The 22,074-nt window shown below is 37.4% G+C and overlaps 3 protein-coding genes and 1 long non-coding RNA gene across 6 annotated transcripts in view; 2 read left to right on the top strand and 2 right to left on the bottom strand.

Moving 5' to 3' along the window:
- LOC112145248 overlaps positions 1-710 on the top strand; it is a 6,825-nt gene extending 6,115 nt beyond the window's left edge. For both annotated transcript variants that reach the window (XR_002919043.2, XR_004947907.1), the window contains one exon: positions 212-710. This is a non-coding gene — a long non-coding RNA (uncharacterized LOC112145248). The remainder of the gene's footprint in view (positions 1-211) is intronic.
- necab3 (N-terminal EF-hand calcium binding protein 3) overlaps positions 1-943 on the bottom strand; it is a 39,370-nt gene extending 38,427 nt beyond the window's left edge. Inside the window, exon 1 of the mRNA XM_024270377.2 lies at positions 229-943. Coding sequence (XP_024126145.2) covers positions 229-645 — 417 coding nt within the window. The 5' untranslated portion in view covers positions 646-943. The remainder of the gene's footprint in view (positions 1-228) is intronic.
- Positions 944-1,060: 117 nt separating this feature from the next.
- rbck1 (RanBP-type and C3HC4-type zinc finger containing 1) lies at positions 1,061-13,338 on the top strand. Of its 2 annotated transcripts, none has more exons than XM_024269032.2 (12): positions 1,061-1,504; positions 1,738-1,879; positions 3,974-4,070; positions 5,706-5,904; positions 6,630-6,778; positions 6,929-7,102; positions 7,271-7,431; positions 7,700-7,796; positions 8,839-9,018; positions 9,111-9,209; positions 9,692-9,835; positions 11,772-13,338. In XM_024269032.2, the coding sequence occupies exons 1-12, from the start codon at positions 1,465-1,467 to the stop codon at positions 11,850-11,852; spliced, it is 1,563 nt and encodes a 520-aa protein (XP_024124800.1). In that variant the 5' UTR covers positions 1,061-1,464; the 3' UTR covers positions 11,853-13,338. The 2 variants fall into 2 exon arrangements, with proteins under 2 accessions (XP_024124800.1, XP_024124799.1); XM_024269031.2 differs by having other exon boundaries at positions 1,062-1,504; positions 1,735-1,879.
- An 82-nt stretch (positions 13,339-13,420) lies between these two features.
- tbc1d20 (TBC1 domain family, member 20) lies at positions 13,421-21,897 on the bottom strand. Its single transcript, XM_024269874.2, has 8 exons — positions 21,308-21,897; positions 20,954-21,139; positions 20,760-20,840; positions 18,086-18,272; positions 17,869-17,970; positions 16,306-16,447; positions 14,909-15,087; positions 13,421-14,778 (listed from the first exon to the last, which is right to left on the bottom strand). Exons 1-8 carry the CDS (start codon positions 21,360-21,362, stop codon positions 14,514-14,516), a joined length of 1,197 nt encoding a protein of 398 aa, XP_024125642.1. The 5' UTR covers positions 21,363-21,897; the 3' UTR covers positions 13,421-14,513.
- Between the last annotated feature and the right edge of the window lie 177 nt (positions 21,898-22,074).

Below are 22,074 nucleotides of genomic sequence, written 5' to 3'. Positions count from 1 at the left end.
AGCAGCACCTAAACCTGTCAGACAAGAAGCTTTATTTTTCGTGCAGCTCTTCCTACTTTCGTGTGCACACACACATAAAGATGACATCTAATAATAGGAGTTTAAACACTAAATTTAAAATAAACTGAAGGACTTTCATGACGAGCAGTGTTTTAATTAACACTCTGCATAGTGAATGTGTAACAATTCCACTTTTCCTCTCAATCATTAGAAAGCAAATCCACTTACATCATGAAGAATAGCAAGCCCGTGTCCGGCGGTGTGAGGCGGCTGCTGCTGGTGCTGATGCTGCAGCTGCTGAGCCAGAAGATGCTTCTGTTTGGCCGACTGGAGACACATGGTGATCATCTCTGTGCAAGCCAGCATCTTTGTCGGCGGGCAAAAGCTCCAAAGGGCAGGAGAATCGCAGTGCTGGAGGTGATGCTGCCGCAGGAGGAGAGAGCTGCCAAGTACAGAGGGATGCAGGCAGGAGGGTCGGCGGAGACTCGCGGATGCTCTGCAACTTTGTGCGGAGCTGCTGAACAAAGTCTGCAGCTCCTCCTGCTGGAGCTCCTCTGATTGGTCCGTTTTTCTGCAGCGTCTGCCTACACCAGGAGGGGAGAGCATCTTTTCTTTTTTCTTTTGAAGTTTACTTTCAAACCCCATTTTATTTATTTATTTTTGAAGCATCAAGTCCTATTTTGCCCTTCAAAATAAAATATTTGGGTCAACATCCAGCTTTCTTTGTGTTTGTTTAATGTTTTAATCCATCCATTCTTGCTTAGATATTTTTCTCTAACATTTAATTGTGAATATAACTATATGAAGGCTTGCTAATAATTTCAAACACAAGTTTTTTTCATGTTTTTTTTTTTTACTGTTGTTTATGTTTCATAAAGGCCCCTTTAAAAAATAAAATCCATTTAAAAGTGAGTTTGAACTTTTAATACAACTTAAAAATTGAAAAACTGTAAAATTCTTTTTATTTTATATTTATTTATGTTTGTCATAAAAGTCTGAATCTTTTTTTTCAATTTGACATTTCTACGAAACACTGTCATCTGCTGGTCATTAAGCGTAACTGTCATATTTTTTTTTTTAATTTACTGACTGTCAAAGTTAGTCAAAAAGTGTTTTTATTCGGTTGATTTTAACTGTTTACGATTTAAAATAGTAAATCCTGGCAAGCTTTTCAAATATAATGTTAGAACGGGAGGTGGAGTTTAAAAAAAATAAATCCTATGCTTTTAAAAAAGTCTCTTCCTGGGCTTGAGTCAGTTTCACTTTCCCTTGCTCGTCAAACAGCTGGGAACGGTCTATTCTGGAGGGAGGGGGCAGTAATAATGCTGAAGCCGGCCTATTAGGAGGTGTTGTTGAACCGACAGCTAAGATTATTTGGCGATTTTTGGCTCCTGGAGGAGGTCGCGCGTGAGTCGGGTGCAGCTGCGTGGACACAGCTTTCTACCTGTCGTTTCAGGTGTAATTATGGCGTCTACGGATACACCCAGAGGCAACTTGAAGGAGGGTGAGTACTATGAAAAAGTTTCGATTTTGTTTTGGGAACTAAATGTGTTGGTAACTGTGAAGTGTTGGTTTTGTTCCACTCGCTGCCCCCCTCTGGGGCTGTCAGATTGGGTTGACCTTTGCTCGGCTTGGAAGTTGAGCGTAAACAGGTGATCTGACGATCCAGGAGGAAATGCGGGATTTTTTATTTTCGTTTCTGGAAGTCATGAGTCAGTATGTCTGTCTATGCAGCAGAGGAGCTCGCCTCCTCCCTGAGCGAAGCCCTCAGCTGCGGGGACTCCGAGGAGGCGGCCCAGCTGAGCCGGAAGCTGGCCCAGCTGTCTGTCCCGGTGTCGGTCAGCATCAGTAGCCAGGCTTACCCACAGGACTGCATCAGGTGTCAATCATTCCCGATTCTTCCCAATTCATAAATGTGATTAAAATTATATTAATAATAATAACCGGAAAAGTTGCATTGCCTGTGATAATGCTTGCATGTTGAATATGCTGAAGCTTTTTGCTAAAGATGCTGAAGGAATTTACTTGCTAACCTCAGTATATGCCAAAACTACCATAAAGTGCTAACATGTAGCAAAAATATTAGCTTAGCTCAAAATTAGCCGCAAAACCCTGAACAGATGTCAAATTAGCCAGAAAAAGCTAACATGTTGCTAAACACTAGCTTAATTTAGTATTAGGCCAAAAATCCTCAGTAGATTTCAGATTAGCAAAAACCCTAGCACGTTGCTAAAATACTAGCTTAACTCAAATTAGCCTTACAACTTCTGTACATACCAAAATACCCCAAAAGCTAGCACTTTGCTAAAGTACTAGCTTAACTCGAAATTACCCCAAAAAACTCAGTATATGCCAAAATTGCCAGAAAAAGCTAACATGTTGCAAAAAATATTAGCTTAGCTCAAAATTAGCCAAAAAATCCCCAGTAGATGTCAAATTAGTCAAAAAAGTTAGCATGTTGCTAAAAACTAGCTTACCTTGGAATTAGCCCAAAAATCCTCAGCAGAAGTCAAATTAGCCAAAAAAAGCTAGCACGTTGCTAAAATACTAGATTAACTCAAAAATAGCCTGAAAAACCTAGATATTTGCAAAAATAGCCAAAAAAGATAGCACCTGGCTAAAGTACTAGCTTAACTCAAAATTAACCCCCCAAAAACCTCAGTATATGCCAAAATTACCAGAAAAAGCTAACATGCTGCAAAACTCTTAACTTAGCTCAAAATTAGCCCTAGCAGATGTCAAATTAGCCAGAAAAGGCTAACATGTTGCTAAACACTAGCTTAATTTAGTATTAGGCCAAAAATCCTCAGTAGATGTGAAATTAGCCAAAAAACCTAGCACGTTGCTAAAATACTAGTTTAACTCAGCATTAGCCTTACAACGTCAATACATACCAAAATACCCCAAAAGCTAGCACCTTGCTAAAGTACTAGCTTAACTTAAAATTACCCCCAAAAAACCTCAGTATATGCCAAAATTACCATAAAATGCTAGCATGTTGCAAAAAATGTTAGCTTAACTAAAAATCTGCCCAAAAATCCTCAGCAGATGTCAAATTAGCCCAAAAAAGCTAGCACGTTGCTAAAATACTAGATTAACTCAAAATTAGACTGAAAACCCTCAGTATATGCCAAAATTGCCAGAAAAAGCTAACATGTTGCAAAAATATTAGCTTAGCTCAAAATTAGCCCAAAAATCCTGAGCAGATGTTAAATTAGCCAGAAAAAGCTAACATGTTGCTTAACACTAGCTTAATTTAGAATTAGGCCAAAAATCCTCAGTAGATGTCAAATTAGCCAAAAAACCTAGCACGTTGCTAAAATACTAGCTTAACTCAAATTAGCCTTACGACTTCAGTAATACCAAAATACCCCAAAAGCTAGCACCTTGCTAAAGTACCAGCTTAACTCAAAATTACCCCAAAAACCTCAGTATAAGCCAAAATTACCATAAAATGCTAACATGTTGGAAAAAATATTAGCTTAGCCCAAAATTAGCCAAAAAAATCCCCAGTAGATGTCAATGTAGCCTAAAAAGTTAGCATGTTGTTAAATACTAGCTTAACAGCATTAGCCCAAAAAAACGTCAGTAGCACTGATGTCCTTAACATGCTGAACGTTTTAATACAAATATTGCATAGGTTTAGAAGTGTGTAATCTAACAATACCAAAAGTACAAGCATGAATTTCTTGAACATAGTGAATGTTTTAATCGCATAAATTGCAGAAAATCGTAAAAATCATAAAGTTTACAATACCAAAAATAGAAGCGACAATGTCCTTTAACGAGCTGAATGTTTTGATACCAAGATGGGAGAAATAGCTGAAAGTGTAATTGAGTTTTTACATGCCAAAAAACATACGGAAGAAAAATAAATAAAAGGAAAGAGAAACAGAATCACTGTAGTGTGAATTCTTACAAACCATTCACACAATAATAATAATACTAATAATAATAATTTCCTCTTTTGCAGGATGAAGGTGGGAGTGGAGGATGCTCAGTCAGACAGCTCCATCCCAGTGACTCTGGAGGTTTCCTCTGCCATGACAATAGCTCAGCTGAAGGATAAGGTGCTGATCCCCTGTGGTGTTTTCCCCCCACTGCTCTAATCAGGTGTAATAACAACAGTTTATCCCGTAGATGGTAGAAGCTCCAGTGTGTCTCCGTCACTCACTGTGGGGTAGTTTCCCTGACTTAGAGGCTGTATTCAGACTCGACACATTTGAATCGCTTTAAGAGAACCAGAATTTGTTTCCATCAATGATATAGAACAAATTTTCAGTCTTATTACATCCAAGCGGACTCTGATCAGGGATGAGGAACCGCTCTTGTACCCATGTTTTGCGGTGGTTTTGGTTTGTTTTCAATCAGACTGAGCTCCGGTTTTGCTCTGAGTTTTTCTCAGTCTGAATAGGCTCCATGCTCGAAGTGGAACAATTGGACCTAAAACTCCATCATAGCCGGGCGTTACTGGATGTAAACAGAGTACCAGAGTAACAATGAGACAAACCAACTCATTGAAATGTGGTCAGATGAATGCAGGCTCATTAAAACAACTTTTAACATGATACACATTGCCTTCATCTCCTCAGTAACCGCCTTGCTAAACGTTGATACTGACATTGAAAATTAATCAGTGAAATAGTTGTAAAAAGTGAACTATCCCAACAAGGATTGGAAAGCGTTAACATCTATTATTTCTTTTCTCGTTTCTTTGCCCCGCCTATAATTCCTGGCCAATGACTGAAGAGATCTCTACTCATTTTTTTCTGTTTACAAGCTTCAATTCAAAACATAAATGTCCAGTCTGAATACAGACCAAACTCAAGGTTCAGGACTCGATCCAGACCAGCAAACTTTTCCAGTCTGAATACATCCTTACAGAACCACATGATGATGACAGTCCAGCTTTTGGTGTTTTTAAAACATGTTCTTGTCACATTTATTAAGAAAATGAAGCTTAAGATTCAAATTCGGAGTATTTCTTAATTCAAATCACTGTGAATTAAGAGCAGACAAAAAAGCAGTTTGAAAAGGATTGTATTTGTGATGTGTATTTGGCTCCCTGCTCTACTCCATTCTGATACATCTACTTGAAGACAAATGGATCCATGTTTGTTTTCATTTTCCTTGTTCGATCTGACTCTGGTAATGTTAGGTTTAGGGTGTGAGGGGCTGTAGACTATTAGGAGAGAGTGTAAACAAATGGATGATGGGGAATGGGGTGGAGTTAGTTCACGCCAGCAGTCCCACCCACAAGTCAAAGGCAAATTTTCTAATGTTGCAGGAACTATGTCCTAATTCAGGGATAGGCAACTCCAGGCCTCAAGAACCAGTGTGTCTGCATAAGCCCTACTCATGACTGATTACCTGGTTCAAGTGTGTTCAGCCAATCAGAACATGCCAGAGCAGGGTATGTTGGAAAACATGCGGCCCTCGAGGTCTGGAGTTGCAAATCCCCGTCCTAGATAATGACATTTTGACTAAAAACAGCATAATCTACAATTTTAAAACAGATTTAAATATGATTGGAGTGAGACCACTTTTTTTCTGTTTATTAACCTGCTTTTCTTACTTCCCGGGTTGACTATTTGAACATCTTATGTCATAATTAGTCAAGTTGGGCTTCAAGGCCTTCTTAACCAGAATATTAACAAATTTAGCCCTGAAATTCTGTTTGTGTGTGTGTGGTTTTGAATTCATAGATCAATCAGGATTTTGGCTTCCACCCTTTACTCCAGCGTTGGGTGATTGGCAAGCGACTAGCTAAAGACCAGGACACGCTGTTCAGCCACGGCATCCGCAGCAACGGGGATCAAGCTTTCCTCTTCATCCGCTCTGCCAGTTCGACTCATTTCACTCGGCACCAGCACAACCTGTACCAAGAGCAGCAGCTGCTAGAGAGTTAGTGCCCCAACACTTGCTCCAATTAACACTTAACAGAGTTGCAAAATGAGTGAATTCTCCCCAAATCTGAACTTAAATTTAGCAAAAAGTTCTAACATAATAATAAGTTACTGTTACAGAATCAAAGATGGCTTTTATACTGGAGCTGCAGAGCATGATGACGTGAAACTTCTGAAATGACATGAAACTTACACCAGTTGACGAACCACAAAATTCAAATGTAATACCTCATTTCAACCTGTAGGGGGCAGCACACAGTTTTTGACTATAATTTCAGGAATTAAGCAAGTTTATATTAAATTGTCACAAATGTGGCAACGACTAACAGACAGCACTTTTAAAGCTCCATTTATAGAGGTCAACATAGAAAAAAAGTTGATTTACTGTTTGGTGACCCTTTAAAAGCAGGTTCAAACATTTGACATGAGACCACCCACTTTTATCGAGGTGGTCAGTTTGTGACTTGAATAACAGCAAAAATATCAAAATAGAGGATTTGAAGAACATGTTAAAAAAGTAACAAGTTAATCTGACAAAGTAATCTGTTTTTGAAGCCAGCAGGTGCTTCCTGTTTGGAACACGAGGGGGGAGGGGTTACTTAGTCTAGTTTTTATATACAGTCAATAGCTGCTGTGCTTCAACTTGAGGAACAATATCTACTTAGATTGCAAGGCTTTCTTACAGCTGATTACCATGAAGCCTCACCAAATGTTTACTTGTAGGCATTGTTGGATCAATCCCATCCGTGGAGCTTCATTCCAGAGGGTGTGATGGAAATGCCGCAGTGAAGAAAGCTCCTCCCCCAGCCGCTCCCCCCACTCCTCCTAAAACCTACAAGTTTACTAAACCAGTAGTTCCTCCCAAACCTCAGGTCAGTGAATTCCTGACATTAAGGCGCATATTTTTCCCGGTAATCAAATCATTTTCCCGCTCCTCATATCACGCATAGCTGTTTGATCCGTGCTATTGCCTCACAGTCGTGCTGTAACATACCATTCATGTTTGTGAACGTTGAGAGCAGCTGGGCTGGGCTTGTAAGACATGCACTTACGTGAACAAGCCGACTCGCCCCGGCTGTGAGATGTGTGGAGACGAGAGGCCGCAGGACTACCAGGTGCCGGACCTCTACCTGCCAGACCAGGAAGAGATTGAACGACTACATATGGAAGAGCTGTCGATGTTGCAGTACGAAGAGGTAAATGCTGCAAAACTGAACATGTTTTTATACATGTCAAACTTGATTTCAGATACATTACATACAGTTACAGCACATTTACACATTTACAACTCCTTTTTTGTTTAATTAATTTTTTTGTTGGTGTGATTCCTCATTTGAATGGACCTCTCCTGCTTTGCAATGAAGGCTCAAGAAGAAGAGCGAGCGCAGAATTATTTGAACTTGTTGGCCACGGATGAGCAGAACCTCATCATCAACGTTACAGAGGCAGACTGTCCCATTTGCTTCAGTCCTCTGCAACCAGGAGAGGGCGTCGTGCTCAGAGAGTGTCTGCACACGTTCTGCAGGTCTGAACTCCTAAGTGAAGCACAGCTCCTGTGGAGATAGCGTTTTGATATTTATCTATTGCCTTAACTTGGCTCGCATTCCAGCCAAATTATGCAAATTATTACAACTTTTAATTAAAGAACTTTACGTGCTTTTAGAATTGATTGTAACATACTTTTCTAAACACTCATATTTGAAATTTAAAAGTTATGATAAAAAAGGACAATACAAGTTGTGTATTTCATGTGTCTTGCAGTGTTTATATGGTAAATGTTCCTTTTTTTTTAGGGAGTGTTTAATTGGCACAATAACAAACAGCAACGATGCAGAAGTGTCATGTCCAGACAATTGTGAGAGCAAACTTCTGGACCGAGAGATCAAAGAGGTCAGTCATGTTTTAAAACAAGCAAAAACAGAAACACTTAGTTTGTGTGCTTACCTTTTTATGTCAAAGGCATGTATTTTTGTTTTTTATTTTTTTATCAGGTTAAGTTCTCCCTCTTAGAAATCATGGAGCGGTCTGAGATTGTCATCCTGGTGCGTGTCTACTGTGAGAAACATAATCTAAAAAAAAACAACCTGGAAATCACATTGTGTAATCTTTTAAATAATTTGTTTGTATGCTACTATTTGAACATCTATCTATCAGCTAGAATTCTGACTCTCAGCCCAGAATTACACGGGAAGAGCTGGTCAATGTCCTGTAAAGGGCTGGGACCACCGTTTCCACGGTTACTGTTGGTAATTCACTAAGACATCATTTTGCTGTTTTTACGTCCTTAAAGTTTTAAAGATGCAGCAAGGAGGGGTGCAGCACCATTCAAAGTTATGTCAAACTTTTGAATTATTTTATTCATGGTTTTAGTTATTACATTTTTTTTAACATTTTACACAAAAATTAGTGGTGTGTCAAACTGTAGAAAAAAAATCATTGCAATGGATTGCAGTGAATGGGACCCTAGGCGGCTGCCTAGCTCGCCTACGCCTAGGGCCAGCTCTGGCGTAAACCCACGCGAGTTATGAGCTATCCCGTTGCTAAATGGGAGTCATCTGCCGTAGCTACACAGCTCCTGCGTTGCATCGTAGCTGTAACGTTTGCCGTGGGACCCCAGTGTGAAACCAGCATATGTCCAGACATGTTTTAAGTTTGCCAATGACTATTTGGATGATCCAAAAGAGTCATGGGAGAAAGTCATTCAAAAAATCATACATTGTACCGATTTTTTTTTAGATTACGTCTCTCACAATTGAGATGCCCCTAAGACTAAAGTTTCAGCTCCCTCTATGATTTCTAAGTGGGTGAACTTGCAAAATCACAGGGTGTTCAAATACTTATTTGCCTCACTGTGATTTTTTTTTTTACTGAAACGGCTCTAAAATTTCTGCTTTGACTCTTGCGATTGTTTCTGGTGTGATTCTGGCTGTAGCTGCTCACCGACGAGGAGCACCAGCGCTTCTTGGAGCTGCGTCTAAGCATCGCAGAGAGTCGCTCGGAGCACAGCTTTCACTGCCAGACCCCCAACTGCAGAGGATGGTGCATCTACGAGGATGAAGTCAACGAGTTTCACTGCGACCTTTGCTCCGAAATCAACTGCCTTCTCTGCCGGGTAGCCTTTGCTTATGCGTCAACTCGAGCAACCGTTGTCAAGAATGAGGTAAAGCCAAAATGATAGATATTGGCAATTTTTGTTTTTTCTAGGCCATCCACAAGGGCATGAACTGTAAGGACTACCAAGATGACCTGCGCGTGCGAGCACAGAACGACGAAGCGGCTCAGCAAACCAAGCAGATGCTGGAGGTGGGCCATCTTTAGTAGCTGCTACATTATTAGTGTTAGCGTCACTCCTCTCTCATAGGCTGATAAAATGTTGCTTCTATTCTAAATAGAGCAAAAAGTGTCAATTTCATTTTATACTAAAGAAATCATGTATGAAACTGATGTGCAAACATGATCAGGAGACTTCAATGCTGCCTCACTGTTAACTTCTTCACATTCTGCAGATTTGAAGTCAAACTAAACGATATCTGAGAAGATTTCACCATTCCTAGGAGTTTTAATTCATATTACAGTGGAAGAATGTTGTATTTTCTTTTGTATTTTAATTTATTATCAATAATTTATTTTTTAGCATGAAAGTAAGAGGATTTTTGGTCCTTTTGGACCATCTCAAGTACCTTAACATGATCTCTGCTTTTCATTGTATTTCATTGCAAAAAAAACCCCAAAAAACTTTTTTGCATGTGAAATCCCAACATCTACCATCTTCTTCTCCAATATAGAGCATGCTTCAGAATGGAGAGGCCATGAATTGTCCACGGTGTGCAATCATCGTGCAGAAAAAGGACGGCTGTGATTGGATCTGCTGTTTGATGTGCAAGACGGAAATCTGTTGGGTCACCAAACAAGCTCGATGGGGACCAAACGTAAAACATTTTATTTTATTTCTTCGGTGTAAATAAAATGTCTACATGTGTCAAAGTCATGAGAGTCTATCCGACACTCCAGATCATTTTATTTTATTGTTATTAATGGCCCAATGTCATCTTGCACTTATTTTCACTTGTATAATTTTGACAAAATACATTTTTATGGAATGTAAAAATTGAAAGTTATTTAAGGTTTTAGTTGATTTATTCTGGAATTATATTCCTGCTTTTTATTATTCATAATTATTATAAAAAGTTACGGTTTTAAAGTTTTAAAAATTGGCCTTCTGCCAGCTTTTTGGACTATTTTGGTAACCTATTTACTAAGATTTTTTTAAGCTATTTTAGAGTTTAGCTAATATTTCAGCTGTTTTGGCTAATTTAGGCTTTTTTTCAGTTTCTTAAGCTATTTTTCCAGCTACACGTTAGCTGTTTTGGTTAACCTAAGTTTTTCTTTCTTTTTTAAGGCTAATTTGGCATTTAGCTAATATTTTAGCTTGTTATTAGCTTCAGCGTTTTCAGCTATCAATTTCAGCATATTCAGTAATCAACACTAGCATACAGCATTCACACTAGCATTATTGTAGGTAATGCTACATATCTAGTTCATAATTATGTAAAAAAGCTACAGTTTTAAAAATGTAGTTTTAGAGTCTTCAATAAATGTTTATCCTGTTCGGCGTCGACCTAAGGTGTGTTTTGGATTTTGGACCCTTGAGTGATTGACTTTGACACCCCTGGTCTAAAGGCTGGTTTATACTTCCAGAAGATTTTGTAATCGCTCGCGTTGCAGTGGTCGCACAACCATCGGAGCAGAATCGCTTCAGTTGCTGCAGAATCCAACACCTCCTTGTGACGTCACCTGCGACTGGAATGTTACGGCTGTAGTGCAATTGTGTGCAAGTGCTGTCATTTAACTTGAATTTATTTCAGCGGTTAGAGTGCACGATTACAGAGAAAACTCTATCTGAAAACTATCTTTTTAACACTGAAAATAATGAAAACTCATCAAAGAAGTTAGGAAATACCAAACTTCACACACACATATACAGAGAGCGGACAACTAGATTGAAAATAGAGCAAGTTACTTGAAAAATATGTCTTCTTTCTCATATCTTGCAGCACCAGATAATGCGAGTTTTAATTTTATTTGTTTCGTCTTTTATTCTCTGCTTCTGCTTAGTGGATGAACTCATCACTTCCTCCTCTGCCTTCCATGTGCCTGTGCGCTAGCAGATGTCTGATCGGGATTCTGATCAGGTTAAAAATAAATGCTGGACACTTAAAAAGTATTAAGACCACTCAGAAGTTCATTGCAATTATGGTGGACAGTCACAATCAAATCCAGCCAATATTAGTATGAACAAGACACATGATTGTGGATGCAACTAATGATCGCTGTGAGCTATTAACAGGGTTTAAGTTGTTCACTTTTCTTATTGTGTTGTTGTGTCCAAATTTTGTGTTAAGGTTTCTTCCTCTAAGGTTGTGTTCGAATTCCTCCCGTACTCACTTTTTAGTGCACTGTATACTATTTTTGCCATTTTGTAGAGCAGTACCAATCTACAATTCTAAAATTGAGTGCCCTAGAATTTCCCAGAATTCTCGAAAAAAAAAAAAAAAGTGCATGGATGCTCACTAGATGGGCAAATATAGACCAAAATGCATAGTGCTTGAACAGTTTTTGTGGTGAAAAGGGATTTTAAATAATAATTTAAAAAAAAATCCAAGCTTTTATTATCAAAACATAATGGATCCATGAAAAGTATTTGTAAAATTCTCATATTTATTAAGTTTTTACTTTTGTGACACCATATTTGACATTTAGAAAAAAAATGTAGTGAGCAAGGTGGTTGAATTACTAGTAAAATCTAGGGCATTTTATAGTCTCTTTTAGTAGTTGGAAAGTGAATTTGAATTTTTTTTTTTTTAGGGACATGGTGACATATCCGGTGGCTGCAGATGTCGAGTCAACAATCAGGCATGCCATCCAAACTGCCAAAACTGCCACTGAGGTGAGCGTGTGGTGAACCTGTGGGCTTCATGAAGAGAGACCATGACACCAAAAGTGCTTTTTATTTATAATTGTAAACACGAGAGAACAACAGAAAATGCAACTTAGGAGACTTTTACTACAACATGACGACTTTTAAGACCCGCAGATCCGCTGCTGCTGCTTTCAGTTTGATGAGACGTCACTGAGCTGAGATGTACTTCGGTCGTGGAAATGAAATCTTTAACTCTCGTTTTCCACAGGAATTTACACCAAGTTCGTCATAAATTTTTAAGGTCTTGATTGTATCATGTGTGGTGGCAATTTATAAAAATAACTAAAAGCAGTTCCAGGTTTTGCCAATACAATATTTTTCTTAATAAAACACATAAGAGCAGTTTTCCAAAGCGAGATCAACTTTTATTGAAGATTTAAAGAATGTAAACTTTCCCTCTTCATAAAGATCTCTATTTTTATAGGATTTTTCAGTCTGCGAAACAGACTATGGAGAAGAATACTTGTGTTTACGATGGATATATGCACTTAACGAAGTAAAGTAGCCTGCTTTAAATGCACTAAATACCTTTGAAGTATCAGGTGGTAAACATCTTACAAAAAAACTCAAGTATTTCTTAATTTGATGCTTGAATTGTATTTTCAGTCTAATAAAAATCCAGGATAAAAATGTATCCAATCAGTTTGTAGGAATCAACTTGTATGTGATTTTTTTGTTTGTTTAAAAAAAAATTGAATCATTGTTTTGAAGCATTATTTTTTGGTGGGAAATAAAAATTGTTAGTATTTTTGTGCAATGTTAGACTCTTGTACAACACACTTAAACACTCATTCCAATGAAAATGATGTTTTTAACGTGTTCTTGTGGCGTTTTTCTCATGTTGGAGGACATATATTAAGAAAATTAAGCTTAAAACTGCATTTTTGTGTATTTTTTTTATTGTTGTGAATCTGGAGCAGATGAAAAAATGTTGGAAAAAGGGCTTATTTGTGATAAAACACACGGGAAGGGGGGGCGGAGTTACTCTTGTACAACACATGTAAAGACTCATTCCAACAAAAATTATGTTTTTGGTATTTTTGACATGTTCTTGTGGCGTTTTTTTTATTTTTTTTAAATGATGTAGGACATATGTTCTTAAATTTTTGAGGAAAATTAAGTTTAAAATTGCATTTCTGAGCATTTTTGATTTATTGAAACTGTTGTTAATCAGGAGCAAATGAAAAAAATGTTTGGAAAAAGGGCTTATTCACTTCCTATTGAACTCCTGCCACTTTGCAGACACTATGTCCTAGAAAACAGTGCAGGTTTTTTATTTCTTTTGGCTAACATTCCGAATTAAGAAAACACTGAACACTTTTAGATGATCAGAATTGTTCTGTCTAATGTCTTCACTGTTAAATCTGTGTGTTGACTCATAAAAACAAGCTTTAAATGTCCTGTAAATATCTCCACTGTGTCCATGGAATTAAAGCAATTTAATAAAAAAAAATCAAATAAAAAAAAAAAACTAAATTGTGCAGATCGTGGTGTTTTGTTGACAGACCAGACACGAGTGAAAACAACAACAGAGAACAATTTGACTTTAGTTTAATAGTGTTCTATTTAACAACTTAACATGAGTTTAACATTTTGGGACAAACATAAGGCAGATAAATCATTTAGTGCAATTTCAATGAAGGAATACTGCTGCTGCTGCGTGTGGGTAAATGATGCATATGTTCTCAGAAACCCAAAAGTGCTCCTCGTTTGGATACAGTGTTGAAAGGAACCAGCTGAACTGTGCAATCAAATCAACTAACGGAGCCGAGTTTCATGAAGAACTTGAGGAAGGAGGATTCATGATGAGCAACATACGGTCCTCGATTCGCATTTTCTTTTTAAGACAAATGTCGCTCCTTCAATGTAAATGAGGACAAAAGTCATTAGTGTGACCCGTTTCTGCTAAGCAAGAAGATGCTGCTGCTGTGACATGCACTGGAGGAACCACACAGGCACATTTTAACCATGATCATCCAAAGACTTGACTACAAAGTTTGTGATAGAAGGTACTTCCTGTCTTTGAAAATGTGTTCTAAAACTGGGCATTATTAATGACATTTAGCTTTAGGCGCAAAAACAAAAAGAAATTTCTAACATCTGTAAATTACATCGACTCAGAGAAGCTCAGATGAATCATTTCTATGATTATACAAGAACGACTTCTTATTTAACGGTTCACTTGAAGGGACAAAAACCCCTTTAGAGCGACGAAATGAAACCTAAAAGTTTTAAGTTTCGTTTCTCGACTTTTAGACGCCTCAAAATGAAGAAAGAGGTTTCTAAGAAACCTCCGTTTGGTCTCAGTCCAGGTATAAAATAGATAACAAACGGGTTGTTCTCACACACAAACACACACTCTATGAATTGGCAGCAGTTTCAAGTGTAGTGAACCCTTCAGGCTTTCAGCATAAGTTTAATCTGAAATATAAATAAACTTTTAAAATAGCTATGACCGATCGTCCTTCGAGCGGTTTCTTCAGTAGATTCTTCCTTCCATCGATGCACTTCGGGTCTCAACACGGGGCGGGACCAGTGTTGACTCCGCCCTTTCCAGTGTTAGAAACCGTGGCTTCACTGGTTAACAAGCTGCGTGCCAGCGTTTTAGTCGCGTGTGAAAAGGCAGCTCAGGGAAACAGGTCCAGCTTGGGGGCCCACTCTAACGCCGTGTTGACCACAGCGAGAGCCGCCGCCCCCAAAGCCACCGTCAGACCCATGACCGCCAGTCGGACAAAGCGCCGCGTCGTCGACGGCTGGGCCACGGCCACCGCCGGGTTGACCGCCGAGCTCTCCAGAGCCGCCTGCTTTTGTCTGCGTCTGCGGCGCAGAACCGAGTCGGGCCGCTGCTGAGTCGACGCGAGCTCAAAGTCTTTAAAGGTAGAGGAGGCCATGCTTGGAGGAGAAAGAACAGAAAGTGAACGGGTTAATAAAAGGAGAGGCGGAAAAGGCTAATGATGAGTGTGTGACATGTCCTCTGAAGCACGTGTGTGTGAGGGGGGTTAAAGCGCTTCCACTCCACTACCTTTCATGCACGGCGGCTTCTCGAGCCAGTTCGGAGGGAGGGAACTGGACAAAGAGGTCTCCTGCTCGGCTGATGAGCAGCTCGTACGGTAGATCCTGAGGAATCTGGGACAGCAGGTGATGAACCATGGCCATGTCGCATTCACACTCCAGCACTTCCTCCTCTCGGTACAACACGATCTGCAATAACACAAATGACACGAACGCTGAAGAAAGACGCCCTTCTATTCTGCTTACAGGCAAAAACATTTGCCCACCGAGGAACGGCACGGCAGACTGGAACCGGTTCACTGAACAAGAAGAAGCTTGTAAAGTATTCACACAGCGATTTGTTCCAATGCAGAATAAAACAACAAAAACTCATCTTTCACCATTTATGTCACAATATGGTTTTACAGAAAATACATCATGAGATTCACAAAGCTAGTTTATGAAAAAACATAACAGCTCATTATTCAACGCCATCCAGAGGATTCTTTTTTTTTTAGTAGCAATAATAAACACACTTGTTTCTATCGTAAAAATATGTGTTTTAAAGTCATAAATTTATGAGAAAAAATTGATATATTTAAAAGAAAAAATGAAATAAGTTTACCAGAAAAAGGTCATAACTTTACTAGAACAATAGGTTATAACATCACAAGAAAAAAGTCATAAACTTATGAGAAAAAAGTCATACTTTTATGAGAAAGAAAGTCAAATTTTTAAGAAAAAAAGTCATGAATTAATAAAAACAAGCCCTAAAGTTGTCCGTTTATCAGACATCACTTGCTGAACTATATGTTAAGTTCAATTTTAAAACCATAAATTTACAAGATTTAAAGTCCTAAATTTACAAATTTAAACCTTCTAATATTATTATTAGAGTATTTTTTTCTTCGTGGCCTTAATACTCTGTTGTATGCAAGAAAAATAATCCTATCAAGAAAGTTTTTCAAAAGCAAAATAATCTTAGTTTAAGAAAATATGTTTGCAAGACTAGATTTTTTTTAAGAATTCTTGATAAAACCTTTTTCTTGTCCCATTGTGCGATTTCTTTTTTCACTTATTTGAAGAAAATCTGACAAGTTTTTTTTTTTTAATTATTACTTCTAGGTGTTTGTTTTGCTTTGAGGCAAACTTAATTTACATCATGATAATAGCAACAATGCGTTGAATTAACAATGCATATAAAGTAGAGCAACAACTGAGAAGAAAACCTGGTAACTAAAGAAATCTTTCAACTTTCTACAAACGTCTGAATTTGGTAAATATGAACTAAAATGCAGCTAAAAATGTATTTTTTTGCCCTTTTTGACTCTATTTCTCACCATTTTAGACACTAAAATACAAAAAAAAGGTTCAATTTGTTTTTTCCTTCCCTGTAATATCTGGTAGAACTGAACAGGACAGACTCACCACAGCGGCGAAGTAGATAGGCATCAGCGGATGGCAAGCTAAGAAGAAGTCATACAACCGCACAACATGGCGGAAGTCTGATAAGACGTGACCAAACCAGGTGATCAACCAGCTGAGGGCAAAGACTGTCCCCACTTCAGCCCTGAGAGAGTAAAGCGACAGCAATCAACTCGACGTACCCACACAAACACTCACATTTATATTTATAGGTTGGTAAATAGTTTGAAATTTGCTCCACTTTTCATTTTAATGAATGTTTCTGTAGGAAACAGAAGATCCTGAAGGTCAAATGAGCCTCAGGAGCTTAAAGCTGTGTTGTTTACAGGTAAAACCTAAGCTGTCATAATAGGATCTGTGTACTAGTACAGAACAAAGTACTCTTCCTTAAATATAAATGTCTTTCACTTTGAGCAGACAGATTTCTATTTTTCTCTAAATCGTGTTTAATTGTTTCTATGATGAACATGAAAATATCTCTATCAAATCTGATGTTGTTAACCTTACTCCTGAATATAGAATGAATACAAGTTGATAAATAGCTTTTTTTAATCAATCAATTAAGAAATTGCTTGTTTGTTGATACATATTCAATGATCAGCTGGATTTCATCAAATAAAAGCAATCTAAGAAACTAATTGTTAATTTTGTATTTAATTGAAAGAAATGTTTGATTTATAATCTGGTCGAAATCAGATCAAATTGAATTCAAATAAATTAAATAAGATCAAATTACACCAAATCAAGTTAAATACAATTACATTTAATCAAATAATAAATATGTAATCAAATCAAAAATAAATAAATTGACATAAATATAATTAAATATAACTGCATTCAATCAAATCAAATATAATTGAATTAAATTAAATCAAAGAAAATATAATTATTTAATTTAGATAAAATATAATTAAATTATTTAAAATCTATTTCAATTAAATCAAATCAATTTAAATAAAATCAAATCAAATATATAATGAAATTAAATCTCATTGTATCAAATCATTATAATTTAATCAAATCAAATATAATTAAATTAAATAAATTAAAAGGCGGTTCTCGGACAGTAAGTGCTAAAAGGGGAAGTTGTCCTTTGAAATGATGCTTTGAGTGTCTTAGCATGACGTTAGCGTGTATTCCACTGTCCTGTGCTGCAGCAGAGCGAGGTCAGAGCAGTCTCTGTAGACGTTACCATGACATGTCAACCCATGTTTCAAAAAGCTGTTTTTTTGTGAAAAATGGTTAAACCCCCCAAAAAACAACTAGATAAAAAGCACTAATAATTGATTTCATATTTATTTATTTTACAAAGGATAGTAATCTTCAAGGCATCGATTTTTAGAAATTTTTCATAAAACCCCCGATCAGGCGTTAACACTTAAAAAATGTCATCAGAAGTATGGACGAATACGACTAAATTTGACATTTTTATTTTAGGTTCTTTTATTAACCATAATATGAAGCCTTTATAAACCCCATAGCGATGAGTCAAAATTAACCATCAAGTATAAAACGACATGAATCAGCTAAATTTGACTGGTGCATTATACTTTAATCTAGTCTTACTGTTGCATGAAGTCGTGCACCTCTGGGTTGACCCGCTCAATGATGGGCATCAGGTAGTTCAGAATGTGCTTTGTGTTGTCCATCGTCGGATCCATGAAATCCCTTTGGGAAGGAAAAAACGAGCACAATCGTGAGATGTGTGGACAAACACTCACTGGTTACTAATAGGAGCTGAGACAGCAACATAAAGAGCTGAATCTGTATTTATGCTCGGTACCTGAGGTGATGTGTGGAGAGCTTCTCCACTAACGCCGTTGCCAAGCGCTCCCCCAGGACCAACAAAAAGGTGACGACAATGTCATGGTATCCTTGGTAATAGTGCAGCTGGGGATTGCGCTTCAGAACTCGGAGGATGATGTCGATGAGCTCTTCCTGTAGACCTTCTCTCTGCTCGTCTGGCATTCCTGTCCGACAAACAAACATCTCACATTTGTCGGTGCCACATTTTTCTAAGAACAAATAGCATCAGAGGTGGAGTCAATAGAAAGCTTAGTTTTTAAATTAAAAAAGTAAATAAATACTCCTGATTTTGTTGCGGATCCTTCTGAGACCAAAGTCGTATTTGACTTCATTTCAGCCTTAGAAGTGAGCACACACAGATCTATGGAGCTGAATCAGGGCCGACATGTTTGTTTATTTAAAAAAAAAAAACACTATTTAAAAAGGATAAAAAATGTATGAACTGAACTAAATAATTTTCAACTTTAAAACAATTTTTTGTTTGAAACGGTTTAATTATTTGGGATAAGTTCTTTGTTTTTCTTTTCACTGTTGAGTTTTAAAATTTGCATTTTACCATTAAAATGTCCTTTTTTAGCTGCGTTTTTTTTTAAGCGACTCCTGGAAGATAATTGGAAAAAAATGGCCTTATGGGACATTTGATGACAGAATGATCACATAAAATAAACTCCTAAACATCTTTGTATAAAAATGAGACACATATCTTTTTTGTTCTTTAAATGTTAAGTATTTACATTCATAAATGATCAGAAAATTGTTTTGAAAGACTGAGGGAGCTAAGTTGATTAATTATTGTAACAGCTGGAAGTCTAAATACAATCAGCATCCCACTGACAATATTCTGAGTTCAATCTCCAATTGTAAGAAGAACCAGTTACTTAATACAAATGAATAATTTTTAGTGTTAAAGTGTTTAGACAAAAACAGATACACTACTTTGTAAACTTCCATGTTTCATTCAGAGGAAAGTTAAAGCATTAAACATATTAGCAAAAACTGAAAAATATCCAGAACTTGAATCAAATATGTCACAATGTAGTTTGCTGATGTCCACACATGACAAACGCCAGGAGTGAAGAGGTTAAAATGCTGGAGAGTTATCCTGTTGTGAAACCAAAAGAAGAAAGCAGAACGAAAGAAAGAAAGAAATAAAAGCTGAGGGTTGTGATGAAATAACAGAGAATTATGGTCAATTATAACATTTCAGAGTTTTTTTTACTGGTTTCTCGTGCATGGATTACTACCAGGAAATGCAGCCACTATGGTTTAAGACATAACAAGAAAATCCAGTAGGGAAAACTACAGATCGATTGCTTTAAATGAGACTTCAAGAACATAAATTAAAAGCAGAAAATTGATTTGTTTTTTAGATGTCGTGTAAATGCACTAATAAAGAACATTACCCATCATAACAGCAAAAACACCACTGCATTTATCCATTTTTTTAATTCTACAAAAGCATTTAACTAAATTAATTTCTACAAATCGTAGATCAAGTTGAGTAAATGAAGGGTTCCTCAGCATTTGATGCAAAATCTCTCAGTATTTTCACTAAGCTATGCATGTGGTACGGAGAAAGCACCCACTTCCTGGCACCAATCATCCATTTCCTGTCTCCAAACGGGTGCGTCTGCTCAACTATATGATAGATTTTCCATTGAGATTAAAAGCTTTATAATTGACTGCATGTCTAGAAGTTCTATCAATAACTGTTGAATGTAAGCGGACAACCTGATGGTTATATTTCCTGCTGGCGCCAACCTGTAAAGAACTACTGCTACGATCTGGAGTGTGAGGTTATGACCCGATGTTATCTTGCACTCATTTCTAACTTGTGCAATTTTGACAAAATATATTTTTATGGAGAGCAAAATATTGAAAGTTATTTATGGTTTTAGTTTATTTATGAGGAAATAATATACCTGCCTTATTATCACTCATAGTTATGTTAAAAAAATATGGTTTCAAAGTTTTAAAAATTGGCATTATGCTAGCTTTTTGGACTATTTTGGCATTTACAAAGATTTAATGGGCTATTTCAGAGTTTAGCTAATATATCAGCTACATGCTAACAGTTTTGGCTAATTTAGACTTTTTTGTGTTTTAGGCTGTTTTGGAGTTTAACTAATATTTCAGCTACATGCTAGCTGTTTTGGCTAATTTAAGCTTTTTTCAGTTATTTTAGGGTATTTCAAAGCTACTTTTTCAGCTACCTGCTAATTTTTTGTTTGTTTGTTTGTTTTTAGGCTAATTTTTCACTTAGCTAATATTTTAGCTAGCTATCAGCTTCAGCGTTTATAACTATTAGGTTCAGTGATTTCAGCTATCAGCTTCACAGTTTTAGCGATGAATTTCAGCATCTTTAGTGGCTAAATTCAGCTTACAGCATTCACACTATTATTATCGCAGGTAATGCTATATATCTAGTTCATAAATATGTTACAAAATTACCATTTTAAAGTTTTCAGATATTAGTTTTATTGTTTTAAATAAATGTTTATCCTTTCCAACTTGCGACCCAAGGGATGTTTTGGCCCCATGTGCGATTGAGTTTGACACCCCTGCACCACATGATTAGTTTCATGTTCGAATTTTCTTTTTTTTTTTTTGGCTCTTACTTGGCTCCATATCTATCTGTGGGATCAACTCACCAGGAGGAAACCTTCGTAGTGAGCGTTGGACATCCAGTAACACTTGGTTGTAGTCTTTATTGTTTTCCCGCTCTACCTTGTCTAGAAAAACATGAAGAAAAAAAAGTCACAATTCAAGTAAATAAAAAGTAAAGGCCGTGGAATATGGGGGTGGTGAGGAATGGTAGCTTCCATGTTAAAGGGAGCATCAGTACCAGGCTCCTGCTCGAGAACTTGTGGGGGGACGTTGAGCAGCCAGGGCCAGACTTGACAGCGGATTTCATCGGTGAGCAGCCCTCCTTCACTGATAGCCATTCTCCTCAGAGTGGCTACATCCACGGGGCTGACACTGAGGGCCTGTGTGATTTCTCCTATTTTCCTCTTCCGTCTAGTGTCCCCTTCTAAACACAAGAGAAACACACTGTTTACTTTTCCCCACTGGTGTTTAGCTGCCAACATCTTCCACACGTACAGTTCTGAGCTACGTGAAAAAAACAGAACACTCCCCCCAAAATCAACAGTAAAAGCCCAGCCTGGAAAATGTAGCTTTCACGACACGTCACGCTCACCGTTACATTGTTTTCCATTCACCGGTGACGACGTTCCACTTTTGGATTTCTTCATTTTACCTGCTTCTTGTCACGTCCAGGTTTAAAAATGACAATTCACCTCCATGTCGTTGCTTGGCTAACCCCGATTTCAGCTTTCGTGGCTTCCAGGTTTTAGCTAGCTAGCTGTCTCATCACGAGAGCAGCACTCTCATACAAACACAATTAGTTTGCTATTGTGTTAGCTAGTTAGTAAGCTAATTCCGCGCGGGTGTGATTGTGAATAGGACCTCAATATTAACACCTCCATCATCACTTAGGCCTGGAATACATCCTACAGTTGGAAGACAGAAATATTGGAGCAAAAAGGGGGGGAAATAGGTCTATTTACATCGGCGGAAGTGACCATGGATACGTGTAAGTTAGCCTTTCCCGCTAGTGTTGGGTTCAGGAAAAATAAGGAAATCGGAAATTCGCTTTTTTATGTGACGTTCATGAAAGCAGGGAAACCTAACCATCAGATATAAAGATAGATAAATAGTGGCTAATGAATTGTGCATTTCCAAGACAAACTTAACTTTTGGTGTGTAATAACTCAATAGAAAACCAGTAATTTATGTAGCTACATATAAAAATGATAATAATAATAATAATATTAAAAAAGCAATACAGTAGGTCGACTGTTACCACAATTCAAAACCGATCTTGAACGCATCAGTCATGGTAAACTACGGAAAACGAGAAGGGAAATGCCGGTTATTTTTGCCCTTATTTCCTGATAAAAAGAA

The sequence above is a fragment of the Oryzias melastigma genome, linkage group LG5 (genome assembly GCF_002922805.2).
Source record: "Oryzias melastigma strain HK-1 linkage group LG5, ASM292280v2, whole genome shotgun sequence".
NCBI classification, from domain to species: Eukaryota; Metazoa; Chordata; class Actinopteri; order Beloniformes; family Adrianichthyidae; genus Oryzias; species Oryzias melastigma.
Note: the sequence above shows the minus strand (reverse complement) of the source record. Positions and strands in the feature narration are given on the sequence as shown.